Source organism: Canis lupus, chromosome 6, assembly GCF_003254725.2.
Source record: "Canis lupus dingo isolate Sandy chromosome 6, ASM325472v2, whole genome shotgun sequence".
Lineage (NCBI taxonomy): Eukaryota > Metazoa > Chordata > Mammalia > Carnivora > Canidae > Canis > Canis lupus.
The window spans coordinates 40,416,686-40,443,443 of NC_064248.1; the positions used below are offsets into that span (position 1 = coordinate 40,416,686).

Sequence of the window (26,758 nt, forward strand, 5' to 3'; positions counted from 1 at the left end):
TGTTTTACTGATGTTCAAGGACTTCTTGAGATTAGTCTTTAAGTATTATTCATTCAGGTTAACATTTATTAATACGCTAATTATTGTGGTGGTTTGTAATGTGTCAAGTGTGTTAGGCTGAACTTTCCAGAATTCTTGTCCCTGAATGTTTTGGTTAGAGCAAGCATTCAATTCTTGAGCAACTTTAGAGGGCCGGTGTGAAGCCACAGCTATTTAGTAGCTCATACATGTTAATGCTGATGTGGGGCTCACCAGCTGTAGCTGAGCTTGCAACTTCTCAACCTTTCCCTGGATCATTCTTCAGCTTTTCTAAACTTTGGACAAGGTATGTGTGAAAAAGGACTGAGACTTTTCCAGGAGTCATACCATCAAAGCCAGAGGTAATAAAAATGACAAGGGTTTCAGTCTGTGCTTGTGATTTCTACTTGTTCCCATGTCTCCCATTTTACATCCATCTTCCCTCTTTATAGCCTGCCCCGTGGACTTCAAGCTGTTACATCAGAAACAAAGGTTAACAGCCTTGCAGAGCCATGCTTGACCAGCTCCCACAACAGCATCAAGTCCAATCCCATATAAGCCTACTTAAATTACTATACCCTAGTAGTTCTGCTTCTCTGACTGAATGCTGACAGTTACGTACAAGAAAAATGAGGCTTGTGAAATGGTACTTGTCATTATAATCTCAAAGCACCTGTGCTAGAGTCTCTATTGTTCGCATACTCTTATGCCTTTCTAGAATTTTGACTTTCTAGGAGGAAATTTTATCTCCATATGACCAGTGCAGGATGGTACTTAGCACAAATTAGGCATTTATAAATCCTTTGTGAAACAAATAATTTGGAACACCTCTATTAAAGTAACAATAAAGATGTCAATCTGATTTCTATAGCAGAGGAATACATTAGCTATCAATAAATACTGACCCGAAATCGACTGTTACATAAATTAAAATCCTAGGAAGTCAGTGAAAACAGCAGTTATCCAAATGGTACACATTTCCAAATATTTCCTATTAAAGTCGTCCTTTGTGTATAAGCATATCCTTATAGAAATGCAGACAAACCTATGGAAAGGCAGAGTTTTCTGACTTTAATGCTAGACTCTTTACGATAATTTTATGACACGTCAGGTTCATGATATTTTCTATGACATATTACTAAAACAATAAAACCAATGTGACTTGATACACATTTTCTTTAGTTATTTTAAGATTAATAAAAAGCTTTAAATTTCCTATTACCTGTTAGCCAGAAATAGTTTACCACTGAATTATCAGTTCAATAATATGTTTAGTTTTTAGCCATATGTTAAAATAGTTCAGAACATTATGCAACTTGAAAAATCTAGTTTTAACTGTCACTTATAAAGTGCAAGATAGTAGAATTAATTACAAGTTTAAGCTATAACTTGGTAATCTTAGCCAACAAATTTTATTAAAAGCAAACTGGTCTTTCAAAAGTGATCATGGAACTCAAAATACAAGCAAGAAGGATGAAAAACCGCTCACTGGCAAATAGATCATTTTAATTTTCTCACTATATGAAACAAACTTTTCATTTTAGGAAAGGTTAACAGAAAGATGTCACAGGCTAGTTAATTGCTTCTAGCTCTCTCCACCGGGATAGATGCATTTAGAGAACTGGCTGTGATTGAGCCTTCTTTGCAAGCAGCTTTAGATCTGCAATACACTTGGCAATTGTCTCCTTTTCCTGTGACAAGGAAAGAGAAATCTGTTTAGACGTCTCCAAATCACAGAAGGGCACAAAACACTGTAATTCTAAAGGATACCTCCTAGAAGATCTTGAGATTCCTACACAATCTCAAGATGACATAACAGATTACTAGGAATATTTTATGTACCACAGAGGGATGCAATTTATTCTAAGCAAATCCAGGGAATTAGTTAAAAATCCCCTGGCTCACAGCTTTTATGAGTGAAATCTATATAGAACGGGAAGCCAGATGCTGCTATAACCACGTGCCAACGATGTTATCTTGCATAGCTAACAGCTGCTTGAAAAACAGCAGCCTAACAACAATCACAGAAATGTCAAGAATAAAAATTTGTCTCTTATTTTTTTGTGTTTTCCTCAATTCCTAAGTATGTTACTTTTATGCAAAAGAATTTACTGGAGGGATCCCTGGGTGGCGCAGCGGTTTAGCGCCTGCCTTTGGCCCAGGGCGCGATCCTGGAGACCCGGGATCGAATCCCATGTCAGGTTCCCGGTGCATGGAGCCTGCTTCTCCCTCTGCCTATGTCTCTGCCCCCACCCCCCCCCCCCCGTGTGTGACTATAAATAAATTAAAAAAAAAAAAAAAAAAAGAATTTACTGGAAAAAAAAATCCTTTAATTGTTGGTAGACAAAACACTTCTTCTAATCCCTGATGATTACAACAGAAAATGGTCATAAATATCTACATACTCTATATATTTGGGAGAGAAATCAAATCATAATAAAAAAATATATAAACTTTAGAAAAGGAAAACAAATTTAGGTGAGTAATAAACATTTCTTTTCTGTTCAAGACCAATGATGTAAGTGGCTGGGAAGAGGAAATGGAATAGAGATCATGGAATTAGGAAATGAAAGGGACTCAGGAATAACTTTATCCAGTCTATTGTACAGAGAAATGAACTATGTTGGTTAGCATTTCCTAAGTGACAGAACTTGAATATAAGTGTGCCACAGTGTTCTCAACTGTCACTGTCTCTGACAGCAAGAGACCCTTTGGTGACCAAATTCTGAGGAAGAGGAAGGCCACCAAGGTAGCTGTGCATTGTTCTGTGTTCCCAGAACAATGAAGCAGGGCGACCCCATCGTCTCTAGGCTAATGACTCCTTGCCAGCTATTCCTATTGTACCAGAGCATCAGCAGAGGTTTGTGAGAAGTCAATACAATTCCAGAAACTTCAGGACACCATGTACCTGCTGGGCAGATATGCTCTGCACCACATGCTTCTCCACCCAGTTTATCATGTGTTCTTGTTCCTTTCGACGCATCATATTCTGCACAGAGATGTGATAGTCTAGGCGATTCTTCACTTCCCTGTACACTCTATGCAGCCGTTCCCGGTAAGTGAGCTCCAGTGCCATAGCAATGTTATTCTGAAGCAAAATTAAGAATTGATGAAAAAGTCTGCATCGTTGAAGGGTCACTTCCACTCTGCGATTCCGCCGGTTAGAATACCCCACCACTTTCTTGTACTTTATGCAAAATGGTTTTATTTAATATGAATGGGTAAGAGATACATGTGCTAAACAAACTCTGCTAGGATGTGGTAAAAATATATTTAAAAGTATACACAGTGGGATCCCTGGGTGGCTCAGCAGTTTAGCGCCTGCCTTCAGCCCAGGGCCTGATCCTGGAGACCCGGGATCGAATCCGTCAGGCTCCCTGCAGGGAGCCTGCTTCTCCCTCTGCCTGCGTTTCTGCCTGTCTTTCTCTCTCTCAGGGTCTCTCATGAATAAATAAAATCTTAAAAAAAAACAAAAACAAAGTATATACAGTAAGTTTCTTCCAGCCCACCCAAGGCCACCATCTTCCTGTACGTCCTGTAACTCCCTCACAGAAATTTTCAATAAACAAAATACAGGTATAGGCAGGTATGCACACGCACACACACATCACTTTTACGAATTATGACATAAAGACCCACCACAATTTTAAGTTACATTGAATTCTACTATACTGGTGTCCCGTAATCCAGAGTTTATTTAACCAAGCTCTATTAATACATTAGACTGCTTCAAATTTTTTCTACTAGAAATAATGCTACATCTGTTGTCTTTGCACTTATGTGTAAATACTTGCTCTAATAACATGTTGATTATCTACTATGTTCTACAAACTATGTGTCAATTTAGTCTTATAATCATACCATGGCATAGTTATTATTATATACAACTTCCAGTAAAGAAATTGAGGCAGATGCTATGGAATTTGTCCAAGGTTGTTCTATTTGTACAGAGCTAATAAATTGTGAAGCAAGCCAAGATCTGAATACAAGGAGCCAGGCTATAAAGCCGATGCTCTTTAATTAACACTGTCACATTCCACATAAAATTGTGCTACGTCATTGTCCTACCAGCAACACAAATGCCTATCACTCCCTGACCAATGATAACTATAAAACCTTTTACTCTCTATTCTCATAAGCAGAAAAAATACGAATTTTAACTGTCATTATCTAAGAACATTGACATATTTAGAAATCATTTACATGTATTTATGAATGGTCTGTTTCCTAGGCTTAGTTTTCTACTGGGATATTGGTCTCTCCTAAAAGAACTACCCTTTTGTGTCATATGGAACCCACACATTCTTCCCAGTTTGTCATTTAACTTTGTTTATGCTAATTTTTATATAAAAAATTTTTGTGAAGTCAATTTAACAAATTTTCCCCTTATAGTTTCTGAATTTTTTAAATTTTTATTTTTAGTTTTTTTTAATTTTATTTTTTTTCTCTTTCAAGTTTTTATTTAAATTCCAATTAGTTAACATACAATGTAGTAATAGTTTCAGGAGTGCAATATAATGATTCGACACTTCCATAAATCACCTTGTGCTCATCGCAGCAAAGTGTACTCCTGAATCCCCATCACCTACTTCACTACCCACCCCCCCCAGCCAAATAACCATCAGTTTGTTCTCTACAGGTAAGAGTCTGCCTCTTGGTTTGCCTTTCTCCTCCTCCCATGTTCATTTGTTTGGTTTCTTAAATCCCACAAGTGGAATCATATGGTATTTGTCTTTCTCTGAATTATTCTGCTTAGCAACTAATTTCTTTGCCTCCCATTACAATAAAACTCCTTGACAATTTTGACAGTTGTCTATACTCTGACTTCAATTTCTTCCCTTCTACTTTTTCTGCAAGCAACTCCCACCACTTTACTAAAATAGCCCTTATAAGGTCACCAACAACCTCCATGTTGCTAAATCCATGGCAAATTTTAGGCCCTTTATTTCTTGACCATAACAACTAGGATGACTACACATTGGAACTGTCCTTGTCACCGGTTTTCCCTCACCATGTTCTTGTCTTATAAGTGCCACCTGTCAGCTCGTGACTCCCAAATCTTCAGCCTGGAATTCTCCCCATAAATTCCAGACTCATATATTATGTAATGGTCTATACCACGTAACTCTACTTGGCTAATTGGCAGGCATTTCAAACCAATGCTACCAGACCGAAGGCTATTTCCAACAAGGCAATCAGAGTGACCCTTCAAAAGACAAGTGAGATGGTGTTACTCCTCTGCTTAAAAGCTTCAATGACTTTCTTATTCAGAGGACAGGTAAGAGTCCACAGAGAAGCCTACAAGACTTCACCCAATTTAGCCCCTGACCACTCTCTGCTTTTTCTCCTCCTCATCCATTTGCTTCAACTATTCTGGTCTCCTTACTATTCCTTGACCATACCAAATAAGCTTCCAGGTTTTGGGCCCTTGCAATTTTTCTTCGCTCTGCTGTAATACTATTTCCCCAGAAGTCCACACAGCTTGCACCAACATTTCTTCAGGTGTCTGTTCAAGTATCATATTAGAGGCCTCTCTAGACTGCCCAATAAAACTAACTCCCTCTCATTTCCTTTCCTAGTTTGTTGTTCTACATAGGACTTGATATTCTTTATCTGCTCAGTTATTTTTTTTTCTGTCCCCTTAACCCCTGGCTCGAAAGCAGACTCCATAAAAGCAGACTTTCTTTTATTCCCAAACACCTGCCAGAGTCTCACACAGGAAGAGCTCTATCACTAGTCACTAAATATTTCAAAAATAAGTAAAAATATAAAGACTACCATCTGATTCTTATGAAAGGGCTACATCTTCAAAAGTCAAATTTTGTGTGTGTACATATCATGTATGAGGTAGGAAGGATTCTCTGGTTGAAACCTAAGTATGTACAGAAAGAGGTTTTAAAGTTTCCTGAGATTTTTTAAACATTTATGTGCTTAAGAATCTTTAGGGATCAGTTTTTTAAAATCTAGATTCTTAGACAGTTCCTAACACAGGTTCTGAATCTACAAAGTCTTGGGCTGGGTTCGTAAACCTGCACCAAAGAGGACTGATACATGTGGTACTACAAACCACACTAAGAAATACTGGCCTAGATCCTTAATACTTCATATACTTTACCTTACCACCTCATTTTTCATTTCATATGTGCTTCTTTAGCATAAAATTTCAATTATAGGGCATCTCACTATAAAAGGCATAAAATAAAGCAAGGGCTCAAAGTAGGTAACAATGTGATTGTTTAAACAAAAATACCTGAGCATATTCCTAGAAATGTTTCAGAGATGAAGTATATTTTAGAATCTAATGATGCCTTGACCACAGTAAAAAAGCTTTACAGCTATCTGAATTTGGTTTGTGAATTGGAATCTAAAGTATCAGATTTCCTCACTGTAAGTATGTCAAGTAAGAGTTCCTCATAGCGAGTACATATGAAATGCACAGCATGTATTACACCTATGGCCTTAGATAGTGAATACCATTTTTTAGTCAGCAGTAATTTAATGACTACTGTCCTGTGTAGATCCAAAAATATGTTTTTATAACCTTTACTCTAATTTTAGAGTAACTATTTATCCACTTGATAGATATTAAATATCTAAATACTTGTAATTGCCAAACCCCACCTCTTTTCTAAATACTAGATGCTCAACATATTCAACCAATTCTCATAAAATTTGATTTTTGTTTTAAATGCACACAAACGGGTTAACTTTATTTTCCTTAGAAGGTTCTGAAACCTACCCTCTGGACATCAAAAAGGTAATGGCGCTTTTGAACCAGTGCCTGCTGTGACTTCTCTGTATCAATTGCATCCTGGATCTGTTGAATGGAAGCCTGTTTCACCTCTTCTAGTTGGGCAATTTTTTGCTGCAATTATGATTTTACAACAAAGATCAGTGAAAACAGAGAGAGTAACAAAAATAGCTTCATTCTACGCTTCCTCAAAGTTATATTCCTCATTTGTGAAAATCACTCATGAAGAAACATATACTGGGAGACATGCACAAATCCTTAAAGATAATTAATTGCTCACAATAACTATGAAGTATCTTGTCAAATGAGCAGAACTATGAAAAAACTGGACAGTTTGGTAGATTTAAAAGTATTTATCTCAAATTAATAACCAACATTAACACTTATAATTTTAATCATCGTAATTAGGTTCATTTCTATATGCTTGTCCCCTAACATGAACATCAGAAACATCACTTGATGGTATGGATACTTTTAATAGTCTAAAATGAGAAATAAGGTTTACAGTTCTTACCTCACTGAGTTTGTCAGCAAATTCTCCAATAGAGGCACCATATTTTTTAACTACATAGATAAGCAACCCTATTGTTGATATGGCAGAGAAGGTCTCTGCAGTAATCACATATATTTCTTTGGACAGAGAATATAAGATAAGTCCAGTTCCAAGCACGTAGGGTCCTAAAAGAAGGAAAAATTATTTTATGATGGATATACTACATCTGAAAGGAAAGACAAAAAGTTCTACATCTGATTAGTTGAAGGTGTTATGTAATGATTTAAAGCAACTGGATTAAAAATAACCCTGTACTGAGGAGCAGTGTGGTAGCGCTGAAAAAAAGGATCTAGATCAGGGAATCTGACTCTCTAACACAGAAGAAACTGAATGATATAAATAATCTTTCAGTTTAGTTTCCTCATCTGTAAGACGGGAACAATACTTTCTTCACAGGGTGGATGAAACTGAGAAATAATGTATGTAAAGTGCCTAGTACAACTGCTTAGGTAATTTGTGCAAGACATACTATTTATTGAATGGGAACACTGGTAAGGATAAAATTTATCCGGTCCTGCCTATTTTTACTGAATAGGAGGAACCTGACACTAGAAATAAGCAAGCAAGCAAGCAAGCAAGCAAACAAACAAAAATCCCCCCAAAGAAAGTAGTATGTATCTATTAGGATGAATCAGGATTCTCAATTCCTGTAACACCTAGTTATAATGCTTCAAATATAGCTATCTTTTTCTTTAACCAAGCTGTTGAGTTCTGAAAGGACATAAAACCATGATGTACATTTCTTTAGGATTTTCTGTTGTGCCTCAGAAGAGCTAGGGAAGGACAAAGCTTCCTCCTTAAGGCAGAATTTTACAGTGTCTCTGAGCAAAATGAATACCAAAGGATGTAACACAAGAATAAGGGTCTCAAATGTATTTTATCCAGTTTCCCATAAAAAGTTTCAATAGCTCTTTTAAAAATTTGTCTCTAATATATAAATCTTAAAGCTGAACATAAATTCAAAACTTTAAATGTGAATTTGCAAAAAAGCCTATTGTTGGTAATATTTTAATCACCTGTGGGGATCTGAGGACCCTAATGTTTCTTGCAATTTCAGTTACAGAAACCCTATTTTCGGTCACCCTCTGGAGGTTTAAAAAAACAAACAACCCTTGGCTTCCAGAATCCCCTCCTCACAGCAGTAGGAGGCACAAGAATTCGGAAGTAGGAACTTGGGTTTAAGGCCAAAACATAAACTAGAAAGAATAAATCTCAGCCCATACTTTAGTTTCTAGTTCTTCTTGGTAACAAATATCTTACAGGACTGCTATGAGGATTAAATAATTTAAGTGAAAGCAGACTGCACTATGAAAATGTAAGATTGCAGAAGAGTGTATGCTTTATTAAAAGGAAAAAAAACAAAACAAAAACGGGCAGCCCCGGTGGCTCAGCGGTTTAGCACTGTCTTTGGCCCGGGATGTGATCCTGGAGACCCGGAATCGGGTCTCACATCAGGCTTCCTGCATGGAGCCTGCTTCTCCCTCTGCCTCTCTGTGTGTGTGTCTCTCATGGATAAATAAATAAAATCTTTAAAAAAAAGGGGGGGGGGAACCCTGATACATATTGCCCAACTTCTGTTTTTACTTATACATACAATTTAATAAACCCTAGTTTAATACACAGCTCTTTCCACCACCTGACGATATATTATACAGTTACTCCTTTCTTTCCTGCTTATCCTATAATAGAATGTGTGTTCCTTGGAAGGCAGGCACCTCAGCTCACAGTCTATGCCTAGAAGAGGACTTGGCACAGAGCAGGCATTCAGTGACTGATTTATCAACAAATGGAGACAATGGTATAAAATCAAGTGAAAATCCCAACCACATTTACCACAGACAAATCAGGGCAACCAAATCACAACTGTTACATTGAACTACTTCCATAATTTACCTTTGACTTCATTTTTGTGCATACGCGGAAGAGGTAAGAGACCATCAAATCCTAGATAAACAAACTATACCGCCTAAATGTACTAACACTGGGCAAATGCTCACCTGTTACCCCAGTTTTGGGATAAAGGAACTGGAAGAATTCTTCGGGGATCAGGCCCAAACGAACTTTCCCTCCATATTCAGGAAGAGGGGGTACAGGTGCAAGACTCGGCTGCCCTGTGTGGAAGATCCTTGTCGCCTGCAATGCCCTAGGGGTAGCAATCACACAAATTTAAAGAGAACATAACGTATGCACAATTAGTAGAAAGAATGGGGATGAGGACTGAGGCAGTTTGCTACTGTCATAATGCAAAGAGAATAGACCAGGAATGGGAAAGTTAGGGTCTAATAATTAGCTGTGGCAGGCAAACAAGGTTGTTTTTTATAAAGATTTTACTTATTTATTCATGAGAGATACAGAGAGAAAGAGAGAGGCGGAGACACAGGTAGACGCAGGAGGTGGCTCCATGCAGGGAGCCCAATGTGGGACTCGATCTCAGGACTCCAGGATCAGGCCCTGGGCTGAAGGCAGACGCTCAACCACTGAACCACCCAGGCGTCCCGAGAGTAAAGTTGTATATAACTTTCTACCCAATCGATACTCAAAGCCCTTCTGTAGGTCTTAAAAGTCATCTGTCTAGCACTTTGTATGCTTATTAGAATTCCAATATATAAGAACATAGATTTTATACTCAGATTATCTGGCTTTATTATTTTTTTTTCAAAGATTTATGAGAGAGAGAGAGAGAGATGCGCAGAGACACAGGCAGAGAAAGAAACAGGCTCCATGCAGGGAGCCTGACGAGGGACTCGATCCCAGGTCTCCAGGATCACACCCTGGGCTGAAGGTGGCACTAAATCGCAGAGCCACCCAGGCTGCCTGATTATCTGGCTTTAAATCCTAGACCTGCCACTTGACTTTGAGCAAGTAGATTAATCTTTTGTAATCACGGATTTCTCTAGGTAGCGTGGGAATAAAGAAGGAGTTTACAGGGTTGCTCTGAAGATTTTAGGTAAAGAGCTTCAAATGGTGCTAAGCATACAGTAGAATATGTAAGCGAATACCTATTATATATTCACTGTGTTGTGAGCATCTTGATGGCAAGAACTTTGACTTGAGCATTCTCTGTGATGGGGTGCTAACCATTGTGTGAAACAGACCTTTTCGGTGTGGGGTAGCTCTAATTATGTTCATCTTTAAATGTAACTGCTGTGTACATACTTGAAATCTCTATTCATTAATTCCAATTTCATTTTTCTGTGTAACACATAGAATTTCCATGTATCTGGGTTAAACATCTCTGTTCTCTCACAATCCTGACAGTTCACAAGAAGCTGCCCGGTTTTGTTTACTACAGTGAGGTAGGTATACAGAACTCAGCTCGAATTATTGTATTATCATAGACTTGTAAACTACTCTCATATTCCAACAGCCCAGGACTGCATTTTTAGCAGTTACAACATATTACCATTTCATTAAAATTACGATGAAATAAAGTCCTCATCTTTTTATACACGCTGTCAACCTCAGTCTTCTTCAAATTCTCTATGTTTTTTATCCCCCACCTCCCCACTCAACCTCTATCCCTTTGCAAGGTAAGGACTTATATGATTTAATTGATTTTGGTTAGCTGCTTATCGTTTGAAGGTTATTTCTGCTTCCCTATGTTTTAGCTAGCCCACCAACTTTTGTAATTTGACAATCATGCTCGAGGTTCTTTCATTTATTTTTAAATTTTTATTTATTTATCCATGAGAGACAGAGAGAGAGAGAGGCAAAGACATAGGCAGAAGGAGAAGCAGGCTCCATGCAGAGCTCGATATGGGACCCGATCCCCACTCTGGAATCACGCTCTGAGCCAAAGGTAGGCACTCAACCACTGAGCCACCCAGAACCACATATTTAAATAGTTCAGGCCAAAATAAACAAATAAACAAATAAAATAAATAAATATTTCAGGCCAACTCAAATCCTCTCTTGAACTAGCTATCTTAATTTAAGCCCTCATCATCTCTGGCCTAAACTACTTAATAATCCAAACCCTGGTCTCTCTCTGCTTCTCAACAAATACCCCTTTAAACTTAGCTCCTCCAACCCGGGATCGAGTCCCGCATCCGGCTCCAGGTGCATGGAGCCTGCTTCTCCCTCTGCCTGTGTCTCTGCCTCTCTCTCTGTGTGTGACTATCATAAATAAATAAAAATTAAAAAAAAAAAAAAAACAAAAAAACTTAGCTCCTCCACACTAGTGCCAATGTTTTTATAATGCAAATTTGACTTTAAAACTCAACAGGTTCAGGCACCTGAGGGGCTCAGTGGTTGTCAGGCTCCCTGCATGGAGCCTGCTTCTCCCTCTGCCTGTGTCTCTGCCTCTCTCTCTGTATCTCTCATGAATAAATAAATAAAATCTTAAAAACAAAAAAACAAAAACAAACCTAAAACCCAAAAAACCTCAACAGGCTCCAGACATCCAGGTGGCTCAGTGGTTGAGCATCTGTCTATCTTTGGCTCAGGTCATGATCCCGGGATCAGGTCCTGCATGGACTCACCGTTGGAGCCTGATTCTGCCTTTCTGTGTCTCTCATGAATAAGCAAAATCTTAAAAAACAAAACTCAACAGGCTCTCCTGCCTACAGAAAACAAAATCTTTAACATGGCGTACATGATTCAACACCTGTCAGATTTTATATCCTCATCTTCCTTCATTCTCCTATCCTCTAGCCATACGGAACTATACATAAATAATAAATATATATATATGTATTTACACACACACACATATGGCTAAATATAGCTCCCCCCCTCCCAAAAAAAACCCCCAAAACCTGCCTCATGCTGCTCTTTCTGCCTGGTATGTCTTTCACTAAATGGCTGCCAAGCCCACCCAGCCTTCAGAACATCTCAAGCGTATCCTTTATAAAGCCCTTTCCAATCTTACATTCATTCACCTGTATGTCAGGTGCTAGGGGTATAGCAATGAGCAGTCAAGGTCCCAGGATTCACATTGTACTGAAGTTGTGGAAAGAAGAGCTCTGAAGGGTTTTGTTGGGGCCTGGGGCTTATGTAATCCCTAAGGCTAGTAGAAGAATGGGCTGTTATGGGACAAGAATAGACATGTAAGAAGACTAGTTAAGAGACTACTGAAATAGACCAGGTGAAAACTGATGGGCGTTCATAGCAGTGGCAGTGGAAGAATGGTTAGAGTCCAGATATAATTTGGAGGAGACAGCCTTGCTGACATATTATAGAATGTGAAAACGAGGAGAAATTGAGTACATTCCTTGTATCTTACACTGTAATCATTTTATTTGTGACTCATTAAAATTGTTTACCTGTCTGTATGGATTCTTTTTTCTCTGATATGTTGGGAGCAATTGTAGCCTCACTTTATTGTGCACACAAAAATTAATCAGATGAATTAAAAGCCATTTTTTCAAGGCATAAAGTCATTATGTTTGGCAAGATTTAAGTCTAAGTCTGGAAGCAGAAAGAGAATTCCAAAAGAAATTAATAGGATTTATGGAACATTAATAACAGATGCCAAGACTAAGCACACGGTATATACTGAGCACTGTTTTCAGAATTTTACAGGAATTCAGTCTCTTAGTTCTAACCCATAACGTACGATTATCTCCATTTTGCAGAGGAGATCGAGGTCCCGCAGCTTGTTCAGTGGAGAAACCGGGCGTTACTGTAGCTTCGGCCCTTGCTCGAACCCGCTACGCTGGAGCTGCGACCTCTGGAGGTGAGCTCCACATACGCACGTCAGCCTCACTCATTTTTCTATCTGGTTATGTAGGTGGCAAGATAAATATTTACAGAATCCGTGAATGATTTCTCTGTAAAAGTTGGAATCTGAGAGAGTAAAAATAATATGCTTTCTGGTTTTACTTAAGGAAACTTGTTTTAGAAGCTCCGGATTCCCGCTGTAGCACGTAAGCCTAGCTGAAGGTCAAGGGCGGAGCTTCGAGGACCCCAAGCCTGGCTTCTAGTTTGGTCACAACACAGCGCTTATCCCCTTAGTCTTTGCCAGGGGACGACACGACAACGCTGCAGGCGGCCACGGAGCAGCACTGCCGGGATGAGCTTTATGCCTTTCTAGATCACCTAACGAAGGGCGACTGCGGGCCTGCAGCTCAGAGGGGTCCCAGAGAGGTGCAGTGCGGCGCAGGATAGGGCGGAGGGAGGCGCTCTGCCCTCACTTACCCCGGGCCGAGGAGGGCTGCGTTCCTCAGACAGGGCGCTGCACATAAACAAAGCGCGGTCAGCAAAGTCAAGGTGGAGTCCGATCTGCCCCGTCCGCGCCCCAGCCCCCGCGGGGCCCGCCCGAAACCCCCGTCCCCGTCCCCGCGGGGCCCGCCCGAGACCCCCGTCCCCGCCCCCGCCTCCGCGGGGCCCGCCCGAGGCCCCCGAGCCACCCCGGCGGGGGGATTCCCACGCCACGGAGGCCCGAGTCCGCTGCGCCCTTCTGCACGCCCGCTCCTCCCACCGCTTCCAATAACCCTAGACGCGCCCCCTTGCAATCACCCTGACAATCCGAATCAGGGTGTAGGCCTCTCACCCGCTGCGGCGGCCGCAGAAAGCACCATCCGGCGCAGCATGGTCAACGAGGGTCCACGCAGGAGCCTCTGCGTCCCAATGACCCGGACCGGGCGCTCCGTCCGAGGCGGGAGCAAGATGGCCGCTCACAAGTCTCGCGAGACGAGAGCATTGCGCCCTCTGTCCATTAACTTTGCTTCGATTTTTTTTTTCTCGCGATACGAGGCGTGGAGCCGGATGAATCTTTGGCCAGAGGGCGCTGCCGACGGCGGAGGGCGAGCGTAGAAGCACTTCTCGCGAGATGTAGAGCGGCCCGAGCCTGCGTAGAGGGGCGGAGGCCCGCAGGGGCACCACGTGGGGGCTGCCGGCGCCGAGCTCGGGCGGGCGTGCGGCTTGGGGTCTCGGTTGGAGTCGGAGCGGTGGCGATGCGGAAGGAAACGCCGCCCCCCCTGGTGCCCCCCGCGGCCCGCGAGTGGAGCCTCCCCCCTAACGCGCCCGCCTGCATGGAACGGCAGTTGGAGGCTGCGCGCTACCGGTCGGGTGAGCCGCCCCCCGGGCCCGGCCCTCCCCGCGCGCCCACCCCGCCGCGCCGCGAGCCTCCGGCCCCCGCCCGGTCCCCCGTCCCGTCCTCCCCCCTTCCCCCCCCGTCCCCCCCCCGACCGCCGCAGCCTGCGGTCGCCGTGGAGACGAGCGGGGCCGCCTCCTGCGCTGACGGCTCGTGCTTCCCTAGACGGGGCGCTCCTGCTTGGCGCCTCCAGCCTCAGCGGCCGCTGCTGGGCCGGCTCCCTCTGGCTCTTCAAGGACCCCTGCGCCGCCCCCAACGAAGGCTTCTGCTCCGCCGGAGTGCAGACGGAGGCCGGAGTGGCCGACCTCGCGTGGGTTGGGGACAGAGGTATCCTGGTGGCCTCCGACTCGGGTGAGTGACTCTCCCCCGCCCCGCGGGTGCGGTGACGGACGGGACGCGGCTGCACGGGCGCAGCCTTTGCCGTCCCACCTCGTGCTTCGGGGACCTTCAGGGTGCTGCTCCGAAGGAGACGTGTAGCAGGAAAATGCTTTTCCGAGATTTTGAATTGCCTGGTGGGAATTTCTAACAAAATTAAGAAGTGGATCAGAACCATTTTTCTTCCCGGTAAACTTCCCGGCATCGCCTCTCAACCCAGACCAAGGATAATCTTGGTCTTAAAGATGATGCGTAAGCAGTCTGTGCTCTTTCCATTTCTTCCCATTTTCTTCTCTTTAGATGTCTTCATTCTGCTTTGTTTGCTTTGAAAGACAAGTTCAGCAATAGAGTCTTTGGAATGAAAAAAATCAGAATTTGAAGATTGGCAGGCGTTGCATGCAAGGATAAAAGTGGGACATTACAGATGGAGCCTTGGACAATTGAGCTTGAGCACCACATATCCAAGATAACTTGGGGGGTTCTCTGTACTTACTCTGTCACAGTGCAAGACGTTCAGTTATTCACAATATTTTTAAAGGAGTTATAAGGTGTTTATTCAAATTGTTTAGTGAATACTAATGTCCAAGTAATTGGGAAGATTTAACCACACTGGACTGTGTGCTACACAGATTGCTGACACTTTATCCATGTCTCCTCGCACTTACTCTCTAGAGTTTTCTCACTGGAAGCCAGATAACGGATTTTACCAGCCATTCCATCTTTCCTTGTCTTTCTGGAAGCTTTCCTCACCAAATTGTTTGAACTATTATCAAGAAAACAGTAATGCCAGAATAAAACCAGTTGGCTTGGTAATTAGCTGAATCCTCTTGTGACAGTGGATTTTGCTTTTTTTTTTTTTTTTAAAGATTTTATTTATTTATTCATGAGACAGAGAGAAAGAGAGAGAGGCAGAGACACAGGCAGAGGGAGAAGCAGGCTCCATGCAGGGAGACCGACGCGGGACTCGATCCCGGATCTCCAGGATCACACCCTGGGCTGAAGGCAGGCGCTAAACTGCTGAGCCACCCAGGGATCCCCGGAGTTTGCTTTTATAGCGATAGCTTACTTTGTTAGTTTAGTGCCAGTGGACTCACTTGAATCCTGAAAGTGAATTACTGTCTTGGTGGTATCCACACTCATTTCCCTCAACCTTCTCCCCACTCCCAACAGGTGCTGTTGAATTGTGGGAGCTGGACGAGAACGAGACACTCATTGTCAGCAAGTTCTGCAAGTATGAGCATGATGACATCGTGTCTACAGTCAGTGTCCTGAGCTCTGGCACGCAGGCTGTCAGCGGTAGCAAAGACTTCTGGTGGGTCCTTGTGCTCATTGCTCCTGTAATGAGACGTCCTTTGGGTGTCTTTACTATCCTCTTAGCCTCACCAAGTAATGTTTTGGGCTTACTGTAAGAACACAGTGATTTATTATGATATGTCTATAACATTTCCTTAGAGATACTGAAATTCATTGTGAATAGGCCTTTCCAGAAGCCCAGTAGGCAGTGACATAGGACATGTCAGTTAAAGGAAGCTCTTGTTTGAACACGTGTGTTTTTGTAGATACTGTAGGTCAAAATTAAGGATCTGTTTCCTTTTGCTTGTTAGCATCAAAGTTTGGGACCTTGCCCAGCAGATGGTACTGAGTTCATACCGGGGTAAGTGCACATTCTTTTTAATCCTGGCCTTAGCTGTTTTGTTTGTATTCTCCCCTTGGGCTCTTTGAACTTTGGGTGTTAGGGGCAGCAGTTCCTTGCCCTTTCTGCTTTATAGTTTTTTTCCAAAAAGTATATCAGGCCCCAGTATCTGTTCCATGCCTTTTCTTAATAATTTTCCTGTTTCTAGTACTGGCCTCCCCATCTTTTGGCCACATGAGACTCCAGCTCGAAGGCAAACTTTTCCACCCCTCCTGCTTCCTCACCATCAGTGGGTTCCCAAGTCCTTTGACATTTTTTTCCACCTGGTCAGTGATCTCCCTTTCCATTTCTGATGTTCCCTTTTGCTTCCAAGTTTTACTTCGCACTGATGGTGGCACTCACCTCATCTCTCCATCTGCAGTCCCTCACCTTTCATGATTTGCGTGGCTTGTGGATTAATATCTCACTTTCTTGTTATGGCAGTGGAGCCCTTCTATCTCTTGCCCTGTAAATAAAAACTGGTCTAATCAAACCCAGCCATAGTAGAGCCTTGGCATTTTCCACGTATATACTCTGAAACTTGTGAATCTTGCACTTTTGAATATTCACTTCCATAAAATTTGTTTTCCTAGTGATAACCGTCACTTTCTATTAATGTTATTATTATTATTATTTTTTACTTTCATCAATAGCAGTAGCAGCTGACTTTATTCTTAGAGCCATTCTCTATGGAGATGATGTCTAGAGCATTAATGTGTGTGTGGTTAAGAGATATAGATGCCAGGTAGTTACCTGGTTCACTCAATAGCTAAGTGCCATTCCCTGCCAATTCTAATTGCAAAGTGTATGATTCATATATGTGCCAAAGCAAAAAACTAGAAACTCCTACATATCCTGGACCTTCACTATTTATAAATCTTAGACTCTAGTGGGAGTCCAAGATTTATAAATAGTCAATGTTAAAACACTGATGCCTTTTGTTTTTTAGGTCTATGAGGGATTTTCCTGGTCTGCACTAACTCCTTCAGCACTTTTTCCATTCATAGTATTTCATCAGTTCTTTGTATTTCTGTCTTACTCCCCCCACTGAATTGCACATCCCTTGAGGGCAGAGGAACCACTTTTTATCTTTTGTATTTTCCCATGGTGCTTGTCTCTGAACTTTGCTTTCAAGTGAGTGGTCAATTTTTTTTCATTGTGTTGGCTTTTTATGGATTCAAGGGCTAGGGAAGAACTATGAAAGGTGGTTGGATTACATCCTCCTGTCTTGGGCAGAGCCATATTCAGACTATCTCCAGTAGCCTGGTAAATGCCTTCAGAGTAGGTGGTTTCCACAGCCTGTATGCATCGTAGGGCAGTGATCTTTAAAGTTTTTAGCATGTAGCCCTCCTGAAAATTTTTTGAAAAACTACCCTCTCACACATTTTTAAATTGGCATCTAATTTAAATTTAAATAGTTGCAAAGGAGGTACTTTCTGGCCATATCATTTATTGTGCACTGGTTTCAAGCACGTGTTGGTCAAGATTTTGGATTTGCAGTTTAAGTCCCTGTAACCTCTGCCAAATGTCTATCAAATAACCTAACTGGCTAAAAACCAACCTGCTTTGTTAGGCCAGCTGGCCAAATTAGACTCAACCTTCTTTTTTTCTTTTCCTTTTTTTAAGATTTTGTTTATTCACGAGAGAGAGGCAGAGAAGCAGAGATACAGGCAGAGGGAGAAGCAGGTTCCATGCAGGGAGCCTGATGTGGGACTCGATCCCGGGACTCTGGGATCACGTCCTGGGCCGAAGGCAGGCACCAAACCGCTGAGCCATCCAGGAATTCCCGCATCTCAAACTTTAATGTACCAAAGGATTACCCGAGTGCAACTCTGGGGTGGTCCTGAGACTATTTCCTAAGAAGCTCCCAAATGATACTGATGGTGCCGGTGTGCAACCATAGCTTTGAGTAACACGTCAGTTTGGTTTTGATTTTTACAGTGATTTTTTTTTTAAGATTTTATTTCTTTATTCATGAGAGACACAGAGAGGCAGAGACATAGGCAGAGGGAGAAGCAGGCTCCATGCAGGGAGCCCGACAGACTCAATCCTGGGTCCCCAGGATCACACCCTGAGCCAAAGGCCGACGCTCAACCACTGAGCCACCCAGGAGCCCCTAGACTCAACTTTCTATCAGAAAAGGTCTGACTTCATTTTTAAGTTCAGTTAAATTTGTCAGATGTGTCCTCGGGACATTATCTGTCATAGTTCTCAAAATTTTCATTGTTAGGCAGAAATAGAGTCCCAGAATACTCTAGTTGCTCGTGGTGTGTTGTGGTTTGTGGTAGCTGAGACAGGGCCAGCTCCTGCACTGAATTTTGCCGAGATGCTCTTTGGCTCTCAGGGAAAAGCCCCTTTTGTTTAATACCTTAGGGTTTCAGGCACCTGGGCATTGTACCGTGGTGAGATGTGGGGTGGCTGAGAAGTGCGTGTCTCTTCTAAAACTGGGAGGAGGGGAATGTAAAAGAGGAGGAAGGAAAGGGGCACTGGCAGACTGGAAACTTCTCAGTTCAGTTTTAGGAAACAGAACTTTGGGAAAGTTTATTTCCCTAAATGTGTCAGTGTCCAGACCTCCCTTGAAAGTTTCTCTATGTTGTCTGGAGGTGTGTGTACTAAAATCTGAAAATTGCTATTCTGGGATGTAAATTCCTTCACTCTTGTTGCCCAGCCCCTGATCTTTCTTCCTTTGTCTTTACTAATTCATTGGCTTCCCCATGCCTTTTTAGCTTTAGAACTCCATCAACATTTTCTCTTAGGTTTTGTCTGATCCAAAATCTCTCACAAAATGTGTTAGATTGCATTCATGAAATAAGGGGTCCCTTGGTGGTATCTGGGCTGCTTGGTAGTGATGCCTGCAGCTTTTCTGTCATGCTTGCCTCTCTCTCCTTCACAGCTCACTCTGGGCAGGTCACCTGTGTCGCAGCCTCTCCCCACAAGGATTCCGTGTTCCTTTCATGCAGTGAGGTGAGATACAGCCTTTCCTTCCCTCCTCACTTCTAACCACACTCGAACCCTCTGGCCACAAGTCTAGTGTGGAGGCCCGCAGCTGCTTTTTGGATTGTGAAGCTCTTTTCCTGTTCCTTCTTCTAGGACAACAGAATTTTACTCTGGGATACCCGCTGTCCCAAGCCAGCATCACAGATGGGTGAGTCTGAGAGCCGGTGGTGGGAGGGTGGTAGTAGGAACCCACCTGGAAGAGGCTTCCTGGGCCAGAGACAAAGGCAAGGTCACCAAATGCTCAGTCATTGTGGCATAAGAGACATAATCACTCACTCTCTTTCCCATTGAAGCTGTTGATTCCATTGTGTGCAGTGGGTACCAAGATGATGGGTTGGTTCGTGGGTGGCTGATATACTTTACGTTTCTGGGATGGGTAGATAAAGGGGCCAGAATTGTTGCCTTCATGTTTTATACCTGAAACCTGCCTGTGACTAGTGTCCAGAAAGGACAGGAGAGGCTGAAGGATAAATGAAGGTATGAAGATTGAGGGCAAGGACACAACTGCCTTAGCTAGCAGGGTTTGAGAAGGCAAATTAAGGTGATTCTGGGATTTGGAGTGAATTTTGTTTGAGAAGCTCCTTCCCAGAGCTGGGCTCTAAGTCTTGTTTCAGATCCCTCTTCTCTCTTTGCAGGCTGCACTGCCTCTGGCTACCTTCCTACCTCCCTGGCTTGGCATCCTCAGCAGAGTGAAGTCTTTGTTTTTGGTAAGGCGGCCTGTCACACAGCGTTTTGATTCTGGGAAGGGGGAGGATGAGAGCACGCTGACCCTGTAAAGCACAAAGCCCTGGCCGCTCAGTCTCACCAGCACACCTGAGCATTATGTAAATTCTGCCAGTGGTGAGGTGGGAAGGTGGAATGATCCAAAAGTGATTTTAGTTTGACTTTGCAAAATGTGATGACTTTTTTCCTGGTAGATTTGATTCCTGAGTATGTGCTTCAGCTCCTATGTTTTGGGTGCAGCCAGAAGTCAGTGGATCACAACAGAACAAGTGGATTGCTACGTAGAGAATTCTGTTGTAGAGTGGGGGTAGCTCTCATGCTCTCACAGCGATGAGGCTGTACCTGTGATGACATAGTTTGTGGTTAAAATAATAACTACCTCGTTCATTAATTTTCACAACCACCAGTGACTAATTATCCCCACTTTGCAAAAGAAGAAACTGATGCACAGAGTGGTTAGCTTGTGTAAGGCTGAGGGACTAACATTCAAATCCAGGTCTGGCTGACTCCAGGGCCCATGCTCTTACCCACTGTGATGGGCTCCCTGCTTTCTCTAGGTGATGAGAGTGGGACCGTCTCCCTGGTGGACACCAAGAGTGCAAGTTGTGCCCTCAGCTCAGCCGTGAACTCCCAGTGTGTCACTGGGCTGGTGTTCTCCCCACACAGGTACTGTCCTTTGTCCCCAGGGGCCTGCTGGGTATGAATGGGACAGTGCAGGGGGATGCTTATGTTTGCAGAGCATTAGCCAATTAGGTCATTCCTTAAAGCAGACAGTGCCCTAGCTGAGGTTTCAGAATGCTAAAGATCTCTTAAGACCATAGTCTTTTTTTGGGTGATGTAGTGTCTGTCTTCACATGGCTGAAAGCTGGTCTTGTTCCTGCTCAGCACCCAAAATGATGAATATTGTGAGCTTCTGAGACTGTTGGGTGGGAAAACTGTGTTTTTGGATTATTGCTAAAGCTGCAGGGAGGGACCAGATGGGATAGTTAGTTGCCAGGATAATTGTAAACTTGGCTTGTTCCATTTCCCTCATCTTTCCCAGGAACTTGTAACGTGGAGTTGAGTGGTAGCCAGACCTTAACCCAAAGTGAGGATCAAGCCACCTCCCCTGGGTCCCGTTAGGGTGGGGGCTGAGAACTAGACTGGGCAGGATTCATCTTGGAACCATGGCTTTACCTGTCATAACCCTCCCCTTGCTCTCCTAGTGTTCCCTTCCTGGCCGCTGTCAGTGAGGACTGCTCACTCGCTGTGCTGGACTGTGGCCTTTCTGAGGTGTAAGTCATCAGGAATCGGGGAGAAGAGCTGTGGTTGACTGGGTCCTTTCTGTTTTCATTAAAGTGCACCGAGTACGCTGTCTCACTCAAGGGGACTAGGTAATGGCAACCGGCTGACACGACTGTCTCCCTCTTCCTGGGGCTGACTCACAGCCAGTTCCATCCCTGGTCAAGGAGGGGTGTGGTGGCAGCTGTCCCCCAGAAAGGGGCAGTCTGCACTCTTCACATACAAGGCACGTACATGAAATGGGCCTGCTGTGGGGTGAAAGGCAGCAGAGTACTGGAATTATACTTTCTTCTTCGCCAGGAGTTACTTTCTGATCCTGGCCCATGTTACTACCTTTCTTTAGCCACCACTTTTATATGGAATTAGGGCGCAGGATCGAGTGAGAGATGAGGTTCTCTATGGATAACCACATTGCCACGCATATGGTGAAGTTTATGTAACACATCCAGAAAGGTGTCCTGGTTGTGTTGGATTCTCTCTCTTCTCCACCTTTGCATTTTCCTCTTGTCTCTCACCATGCCCAAACTTTCCTTTTTTCTCTTTTAGGTTTAGAAGCCGAGCCCACAGAGACTTTGTGAGAGATGCTACGTGGTCCCCGCTCAATCACTCCCTCCTTACCACAGTAGGCTGGGATCATCAGGTCATCCACCACATCCTGCCCACAGAGCCTCTCCCAGCCCTTGGACCTAAGAGTGTTGCCGAGTAGATTGGATTTAAGACAAAAAGCGAATCCCCCATGAGTATCCCTTTGCCCCTGCCCTCTCAGCCTGTGAGACCACACAGGAGCCTTACAGTATGCTCTACACCAGATCTGGGCAGTTAATAGGCATTGTCTCTTGGCCTGAGGGACGCTGGATTCTGGGATCCTGTAGTCATAGGGAAGACCAGCGTTCTTAAAATTGGATATGTAGGTGTGTCTGAGTGTGTGTCTGTAGATACATAGTTATTGGCGGTGGGAGGAATTAAGTCCATCTTAACGTCTTTCCAAGTTCTCCCCCCACCAAAAAAAAAAAAAAAAAAAAAAACCCACAAAGTTCACAAAAGGGTTTTATGCTTCCTATGTAGCTGTGCATGAGGAAGTGGCCATGACTAGATGAGGTATGGGATGTGGGGCATCCCTGGATTCTTGGAAGCAGCTTATATACTACTCATGGAGATGGGAGCAACTTTATTTTTTATAGAACTTAGTCTGCCTTTTTCATGGCAGTGCTTCATTCACAAAAATCCTGCCCAGCTCATCTCAAGGAAGAGCCAGGACACTCATCATAGTTTTGCACATCTCTTTGCCATTAAACGGAGTAAAAAATGCATTTTCTGGCTGTATAAAATTTTGGCTGGTGCCTATATTATGCTCCCCCCTGCCCCCCCCCCCCCCCCCCCACCTCCAACCCCGGCCCATGGAATTGTATATGTGAAAGATGAATGTTTTCCTATCATAGATCCCATGGAAAAAAGTTGGGATGATGGAGAGCTTAAAGGCATTTCAGTTAAGTTAAAAACTGACACAGACTTGGAGAAAAATGTCTGCCATGATTCCCACTGAAAAACAGCTTGAGGCCTGACCTCTCCTGGCCTCTGGATCCCATTCTCTGGACATAGGAGGTCTGAATGCTGTTTTTGTGGACTCTGAAGATTTTAAAGTGCAGCATCAGAAAATCAGAAATACCAGTTGGTGAAATAAAAAGTGTTGGCTTCGTTGGCCTGTCTTTGGAAGTTAGACATATCACTATATGAAGCATCAGGATATCATGACCCAGGATTTGTGTGTGTGCTTCCCTAGCCCCTTAAGAGTAGCTAGTTGGAATTTAAATATTGGGTTACTTGGGTTGGTGGACTGGCTACTGCCAGAAGTCCTGGTTAATTACTGATTATGAAACTAAATATAATCAGTTATGTACTTTGGTGCTTTGCAAGTTTAGCTCAGCTACAGTTGCATGAAACGGGGCAGTTTGAAGGAATACGGACAGAATATTTTAAGTAAAGCTTCCATGCTTCACCCTTGCCAAACATAAGGTCTGTTGTCACAGTGACCCCAAGTAAAAACATTGGGATTTGTAGTCATGTGGTCACTAGGTTTGGGGTAAGATGGGAAGAAAGCCTTCACTATTCTTAACAATAACTTCTTGGAAGGTAATAGAGTGGGTGGGTAGAAATGCTTAAGTTCTTCACAGAGATAAACTTCTTAGCCTTCTTAGGCTTAGAGAACGTGAGGAGGGATGAAGTGGGTAGGAACTAAATTTATGCAGTCCTTTTCTTCCACTTGAGCGATGGAGAGGAAAGCAGTGAAGTTGAGAACCCAAGGAAATGTTTGTATCCAGGTAATTAAAATGACAGCAAAGAGGGAAAATTTAGTTTTAGAAAAATTCTCTTACTGTTAAAAAAAAAAAAAAGTTGGTTTGGATTCAGATCTCTGCCAATGAGAGTAATCACATCATTTAATGATTGCCACCAAGACATTTGCAAATCTGATCAAAATCACCATACCAGGTAGCAATGACCATCCCAGTTTGGGTTGAATGTGTATGTTACAGTGAGCAAAAAAGTTGGTTTAGAATAGAAAGTGACTTCTCAATTAGAGAAATGCAATAGGTATCCCATGTAGGGTGGTTCAGTGAGTCCTGGGTGTGACGCTAGTTTGAGTAGCGTGAGCATGAACTTAGTGGTGACAGTTGGGAATGGACTCATTTTACTTTGCTTAAAACTACAGGCATTCATACTGCATTTAATTTCACTGGTTCAAATGTCTAATGCTGGAGTAAATCCATTTCCCTAACTTCATCGTTCTTATTCTAAAGACCACCATCCTGACCCACTAGTCCACTGCTGGTCTGCAGTCACCACAGTTACAGGAGGCTCAACTTTTGGGTAGTGCCTGGAGCCAAATGCTGATGAAGGCTCTGTATGGTTTCAGGTGGCACCAGACATTGCTCTGATTCCCAAGGTGTCTCCTGCCCCATAGGACAGCAGCAGGCCAGGTCATTAATAGCTACATGGGCATTACTTGCTGATTCACCATCACATCATAGCAGCAAAATAACCAAATAGTACTACCTTTATTAATTTATTAAAATAATCCTTTTTTGAGTTGCCTCAATTTTTAAGCAATATGAAATTAGGGATGTAGGGATAATATAAACTTTTTAATATACAATAATTTTTAAATCCTCATGCACAACCAAAAATTGTCTCATGGCAAATATTGGAAACTGCCAAATCTATCCCATTTGGTTTTTTAAAAGATTTTTTTATTTTAAATAAACTGTCCATCACATGTGGGGCTTGAGTTTACAACCCTGAGGCCAAGAGTTTCACATTCTACCTATTGGGCCAGCCAGGTGCCCCTATCCTATTCATTTTAAAGATGTAAAATGGTAAAGATCTTTCAAGTTTTACCAATCTATAGTCAACTGTCTTTGGACTCTAGATTCAGCCAATTGATTTTGCTCAGGTCATACTTGTCCAATTTACATAGGAGTGTCATGAAAGATTTGGCCAAATGCTTTGTTAAAACCAAAATATTTCAACTCTGATCTTGCCATCTAGTTGGGTATTGTGAAATGCGGCAGGGGGTGCACTGCTGTAGGCCATTTCTTCAGGAAGCCAAATAAAAGACCTTTGTAAATGTCTTCTCATGAGAACAGGCTAAGCACTAGGGAGGAGTATTTTCAAGTATCGGGGGGTTCTGACAGAACTCAAGGGTTGAGAGCAGAGTGATCTGGCAAATGACTTTGAACATGACTGTCATTCAGCATTTACTATTCATCTGCTTTACACATGGAATCACAGTTGCCATCCTTGGCGCGGTCATCGGTGACCGAAGTAGAGGTCACTCCTAGGCATCCATTGTTACATTGTGGTGTTCTCTTTATCTTCATCATCCCAGGGCATGGAATGGTTAGGTCTGAGATCCAGCCTTACCCAGTGCAGCAGAGTAGGATCCCAGAAGACTGACCCAGGTGCAGATGATGGTTCAGACTGGCAAGCAACTTTAGCTCTGTGCTGGGGACAGCAGTAAGAACTAGTGCTGGCAGGAGTTGGGATGGAAGGGTGCAAACCTAGTGGGAAATCTCAGCGATATGGAATCTGGGGGATAGGAGGTAGCATGAGGGTAAGCTTATGAGAGGCAGGCATTCACTTCAAGGGGGTCTTAAAAATAGGCAGCAAGGGCTCCAGGTGCCTGGCAAGACTGAGTCAGGACCCAGCCTGTGGGGAACAACTGTAGTGTGTATGGTTTACAGAACAGGAAGGGAAATTAATGCAGAGACTCATTTAACAAGAATTAGGTGACTCAGGCTAGGAATTGGGAAACCCCAGTAAGAGCATGGTCATTAGTGTTAGAAACCATACCAGGGGAAATGTAACCAGTGGTACAAGTTGTTGCCCAGCCTGAACAATCACTGTTGCTCTTGAGAGGCTTGATCATCTCCTGATGCAAGATACTCAGCCCAAGGAATGGAACGTGTCACTGGGCATGCAAGTGGGACTCAAGTGGCCCCGTGGATGGTGCACAGTAAGCTGGATCTCAAGTCTGTTAGCAACAAAACTCATGTTTTCCCCACTGCCCCTATCCTATCCAAGAGAGATGAGAGAGACATACTTCTCCATGAGAGACACATACACTAGCTCTTGGGTGTATGATCAGTCTGTTCACTGGAAGCTTCTTGAGAGCAGAAACTATGTCTTGCTCACCGTTGCATCTAGAGTGTATAGTAGGGCCTGGCATATGCTAAAAAAATATTCATTTAGTACTTAAAGGAAGCAAAGATGGATGAACAAATGGAAACACAGTCTCTTTTAGGTGAGGTATTCCATCAGGCTTGCCTAGGGTTTTACTGAAATATCCTTTGTGTAACCGTTCTATACCATTTAGTGCTCTTATCCCATGATATGCAAGCAATCTGTTTAAAAAACTGATTTTTCTGATTTATTCATATGAGAAGTGATGCATATTCAACCACTAGTCATTATATTTCCTTGTGTCATTTATTATATTGACATCTGGTTAGTCTCTCAGTGACATGTGGACTAGGTGAGCTCTCAGTCTCCTGAGAAGATGAGCATCCAGCCTTCACGATTGAGACTCAAACCATGAAATGTGGGACCTCATGATCTGAGATCCTCTGTAGCAGGAAAACACTGATGGCACATAAAAGCATCTGGCTACAGGTCTATTTTGTTTATTCTTCATATTGTTGCTTTATTTTTAAAATATTGACTCAGGTATCCAGAATTATACTCCTCATGTTCCTTAGGTTCCTAACACGTTCTCAGCCCTGGCTCATATACTGGCTCAAGCATCCTTGACTCACAAAAAAATTAGATTTTTGTCTTTTCTTGAGAAGTTGAATCTTC

At 42.9% G+C, this 26,758-nt stretch overlaps 2 protein-coding genes and 1 long non-coding RNA gene across 3 annotated transcripts; 1 reads left to right on the forward strand and 2 right to left on the reverse strand.

The window, feature by feature from the left end:
• Positions 1-1,411: 1,411 nt before the first annotated feature.
• LOC112640661 (ATP synthase F(0) complex subunit B1, mitochondrial) lies at positions 1,412-14,007 on the reverse strand. Its single transcript, XM_025417245.3, has 7 exons — positions 13,816-14,007; positions 13,461-13,497; positions 9,320-9,465; positions 7,284-7,447; positions 6,758-6,883; positions 2,927-3,106; positions 1,412-1,709 (listed from the first exon to the last, which is right to left on the reverse strand). The coding sequence occupies exons 1-7, from the start codon at positions 13,853-13,855 to the stop codon at positions 1,632-1,634; spliced, it is 771 nt and encodes a 256-aa protein (XP_025273030.1). The 5' UTR covers positions 13,856-14,007; the 3' UTR covers positions 1,412-1,631.
• LOC125755194 (uncharacterized) lies at positions 12,362-13,454 on the reverse strand. The gene is made up of 2 exons (XR_007411042.1): positions 12,880-13,454; positions 12,362-12,731 (listed from the first exon to the last, which is right to left on the reverse strand). It is a non-coding gene; the product is annotated as an uncharacterized LOC125755194 (long non-coding RNA).
• Positions 14,008-14,096: 89 nt separating the features above from the next.
• Positions 14,097-23,119, forward strand: WDR77 (WD repeat domain 77). The gene is made up of 10 exons (XM_025417244.3): positions 14,097-14,333; positions 14,524-14,709; positions 15,904-16,045; positions 16,338-16,387; positions 19,299-19,369; positions 19,496-19,550; positions 20,038-20,109; positions 20,683-20,791; positions 21,331-21,399; positions 21,953-23,119. Exons 1-10 carry the CDS (start codon positions 14,219-14,221, stop codon positions 22,110-22,112), a joined length of 1,029 nt encoding a protein of 342 aa, XP_025273029.1. The 5' UTR covers positions 14,097-14,218; the 3' UTR covers positions 22,113-23,119.
• The last annotated feature ends 3,639 nt before the right edge of the window (positions 23,120-26,758 follow it).